The 3,545-nt window shown below is 45.3% G+C and overlaps 2 protein-coding genes across 3 annotated transcripts in view; both read right to left on the bottom strand.

Moving 5' to 3' along the window:
* The window catches only part of LOC123957477 (protocadherin gamma-C5-like), a 2,836-nt gene extending 605 nt beyond the window's left edge, over positions 1–2,231 (bottom strand). The window contains exon 1 of the mRNA XM_046030308.1: positions 189–2,231. Within this exon, the coding sequence (XP_045886264.1) occupies positions 189–2,231 (2,043 nt within the window). The remainder of the gene's footprint in view (positions 1–188) is intronic.
* Positions 2,232–3,057: 826 nt separating this feature from the next.
* The window catches only part of LOC123957474 (protocadherin gamma-C5-like), a 2,762-nt gene continuing 2,274 nt past the window's right edge, over positions 3,058–3,545 (bottom strand). Inside the window, exon 2 of one of the 2 annotated variants that reach the window (XM_046030303.1) lies at positions 3,058–3,483. In XM_046030303.1, the coding sequence (XP_045886259.1) occupies positions 3,058–3,483 (426 nt within the window). The remainder of the gene's footprint in view (positions 3,484–3,545) is intronic. The other variant, XM_046030304.1, reaches the window with a different exon arrangement.

Below are 3,545 nucleotides of genomic sequence, written 5' to 3'. Positions count from 1 at the left end.
TTTCTGTTGGGGTTCTTGTAATCATCACAGTCGCTCCGTCTCGTGCAGCAACTACCGCTGCTTCTGCTGTTCCTGATGCATTTAACCGCTAAGATGAGAAAAGTCAGCAGAGACAGCACGGACACCGAGGCCAGAGAGAGAATCAGATAAAGGGTGATTCTCCCAGTTTTCTTGCTGGGCTCGGCCGCTTTCTGTCGGAGGTCTAAGATGGGCTCATGGAGGCCGTCCTCCAGCAGGATGGACACCGTGACGGTGGAGGACTGGACCGGTTCCCCGTCGTCCTTGATCTCTATAAGCAGCCTCTGAGAGGAGTCGTCCTGCTCGGACGCAGCGCGTTTAGTCCTCACCTCCCCTGTGTACAGATTGACAGTGAACAGAGAGGCGTCTGTGGCCTCCGCCAGTCTGTAGGAGATCCAGGCGTTATGGCCCGAGTCAGCGTCCACGGCCGTCACCTTTGTGACCAGGTGACCCGCTTTAGCGGAGCGGGGCATCCTCTGGTGAGAGAGGGAGCCCAGGGCAGCGGAGGAGGGGTAAATAACAGCGGGGGCATTGTCATTCTGGTCCAAGATAAAAACATGGACGGTGGCGTTGCTGCTGAGAGACGGAGAGCCCTGGTCCTTTGCCTGAACCTGAATCTGAAACACCTTCAGTTTCTCATAGTCAAACGAGTGCATGCTGTAGATGCTGCCGTTATCTGAGTTAATGTAAACATAAGATGAGACAGACACGTCCTGCACTTTAGAGTCCAGTATAGAGTAAGAGATTTTGGCGTTTTCACCAAAATCCAGGTCAGATGCTGATACTGAGTACAGTATAGACCCTGGTACCCCGTTCTCTTTTAAATATACATTATAGGAGGGCTGAGTGAAGACAGGAGGGTTGTCATTCACATCAGTGATGCTGACTGGTATAATTTTCTTACTAGAGAGAGGAGGAGAGCCTGAATCAGTGGCTGTTATTTCAATATTATACTCTGAGAAACTCTCTCGGTCTAAAGCACCACTGGTAACTAGTGCGTAATTATTAGAAAATGATGGTTTTAAAGAAAAGGGAGAACCTTTGGGTAGTTGCAGTGTCACTTTGCTGTTGTTATTGGAATCAGCGTCACGTGCATTGAGCAAAGCCACCACTGTGCCACTTGGTGCGTCTTCGCGCACCGGCTGTGGTTCAGAGGTGAGAACAATTTCTGGGGTGTTATCATTAAAATCTACAACATCTATCTGTAGACGACAGTGACTCTCCATTTCAGGAAACCCTTTGTCTTTCGCAGTTATTTCAATTTTGTATGATGCGGCCCTTTCATAATCCAAGTGTCCTTTCAAATATATGTCCCCTGTTAATGAATTTATTTCAAAAACCGATGAGACGGAATCGGGTGTCCGCGAGCCAAAAGAGAATTCAACGTCTGCGTTTGGTCCCTCGTCAGCATCAGTTGCTGTAATTTTGATAACAAAAGTATCTTTTGCAGTATTTTCCCCTAACGAAACCTTATATATATTTTTATCGAAAACTGGATAATTGTCATTCACGTCAAGTACTGTGATAGTGATCTGTGAGGTGCCAGACATGACTGGGTTTCCGCCGTCTAATGCAGTCAAGAGTAGCTGATGAACTGTTTTCTTCTCTCGGTCAAGAGGCTTCTCTAATACTAACTCCGGGACTATTTTGCCGTCCTCAACTTCCTTCATTTTCAGCGTAAAGCAGTCGTTTTTAGGCAACATGTAGGATTTAACTGAATTACTGCCAACGTCAGAATCCTCTGCACTCTCCAGGGGAAATCGAGTCCCCACAGCTGCCGTTTCGGGAATTTTTAAAGATAATTCATTTGTATGAAAACTGGGAGAATTGTCGTTTATATCTTTTATTTCTACCTCAATCCGATGTAAATTTAGAGGGTTTTCAATTACAACCTGCAGAGGTAGAACACAGCTGGCGCTTTGTCCGCATAAAGCCTCTCTGTCTATTCTGTCATTCACCACCAGCTCGCCCTTCCCCGCATCCACACTGAAATACTGCTCACCAGCCTCAGAGGCGACGCGCAGCTTACGGTCAAAAATGTCAGATAGTCCCAAACCCAGATCTTTGGCTAGATTTCCAACCACAGAGCCCTGTTTTAGTTCCTCTGGTATGCTGTAACGAGTCTGTCCGTCTATTGTACTCCACAATAGAAAGAAATGATGCCACCAAAGCGCCTGCCATCTCCAGGCTCGGTATCCCATTCTCTTTGTCATCCCTTATCCGTTAGAATATGTTAGATCCCATCGAGAAAATCGAAGTTAATATCCAGTTCCAAGGAGCATTAGCTATTCCCATAAAAATATATGAAGCATCGTTGCTCATGTCTGAAGCTTAAAAATAAACGATTTCTTTTACAGCTGGCGGAAACGAGCGCATCACCTACCGTGCTCTAGCTCTTTGCATTGTTAACATTTTACAGTGCTGAGACTGTGAGGGGGAGGGGGTAGATCTCATTGTACAATTCTACATGCGATTGGTGCACAGCATCCATCACTACCATCCAATACGAAGGGAGCTGAGCTGTGCTTTTAAAGACACAGATGTGCTTGTAAGAATCGGACTACATGCACTACTGTGTGATGGGTGGAAGATCCACCTTATTTCTCTGGTTTTACAATTGTGTTGCTGAAACAATATGCAATTTATACAATCAAAGAACATATATATTCACAGAGGAGTGTATGCACCAAATTAACAGACGTAAGCCAAATCAAAACCCCGTCCTCTGTAATTAGGCATGTATGAAAGGCTACAGTCGTTCTTGAAGTCAGAAATTACTACTTTTAGTTATATAAAATAAAAAACACTTTGCCTCCATTACAATACCAAAGCCCTTAATAACAACATTAACTGAGTGTACAATGAACATAATAACACTGTGCTCTTTGTGTATGTTTCAGCATATGATAAAAAAAAACAAGGGTGAACTAGGCAGCTTTCAGTTTTTACCGCGAAAACATGAATACGTTAAAACAATCAAACATTACCATATGTAATTTATAATTTAATAAAATATGATGTTGACAGTCCAATAAACCGTCATCTGCTCACCTGCTGGCTCTCAAAGGTCCAGGTACTGTCGGGTAAAGACGCATCCAGAACACTGATCACCTCCTTAAAGTCAGTGGTGCTGCTGGGTTTAATCAAAGTGAAATCACTGTACTCTGACATCGGAGACATACAGGACCTGAAGGACTGACTCTGAGACAACATGTCTCCTCCCAGGACCTCCACGTACTTTATAGGTCCGTCAGTATTGAGTTGTATCTGCAGGTTTCTGTTGGGGTTCTTGTAATCATCACAGTCGCTCCGTCTCGTGCAGCAACTACCGCTGCTTCTGCTGTTCCTGATGCATTTAACCGCTAAGATGAGAAAAGTCAGCAGAGACAGCACGGACACCGAGGCCAGAGAGAGAATCAGATAAAGGGTGATTCTCCCAGTTTTCTTGCTGGGCTCGGCCGCTTTCTGTCGGAGGTCTAAGATGGGCTCATGGAGGCCGTCCTCCAGCAGGATGGACACCGTGACGG

The sequence above is a fragment of the Micropterus dolomieu genome, linkage group LG19 (genome assembly GCF_021292245.1).
Source record: "Micropterus dolomieu isolate WLL.071019.BEF.003 ecotype Adirondacks linkage group LG19, ASM2129224v1, whole genome shotgun sequence".
NCBI lineage: Eukaryota > Metazoa > Chordata > Actinopteri > Centrarchiformes > Centrarchidae > Micropterus > Micropterus dolomieu.
The sequence above is the reverse complement of the archived record's forward strand: the minus strand, read 5'-3'. Positions and strand labels throughout refer to the sequence as shown.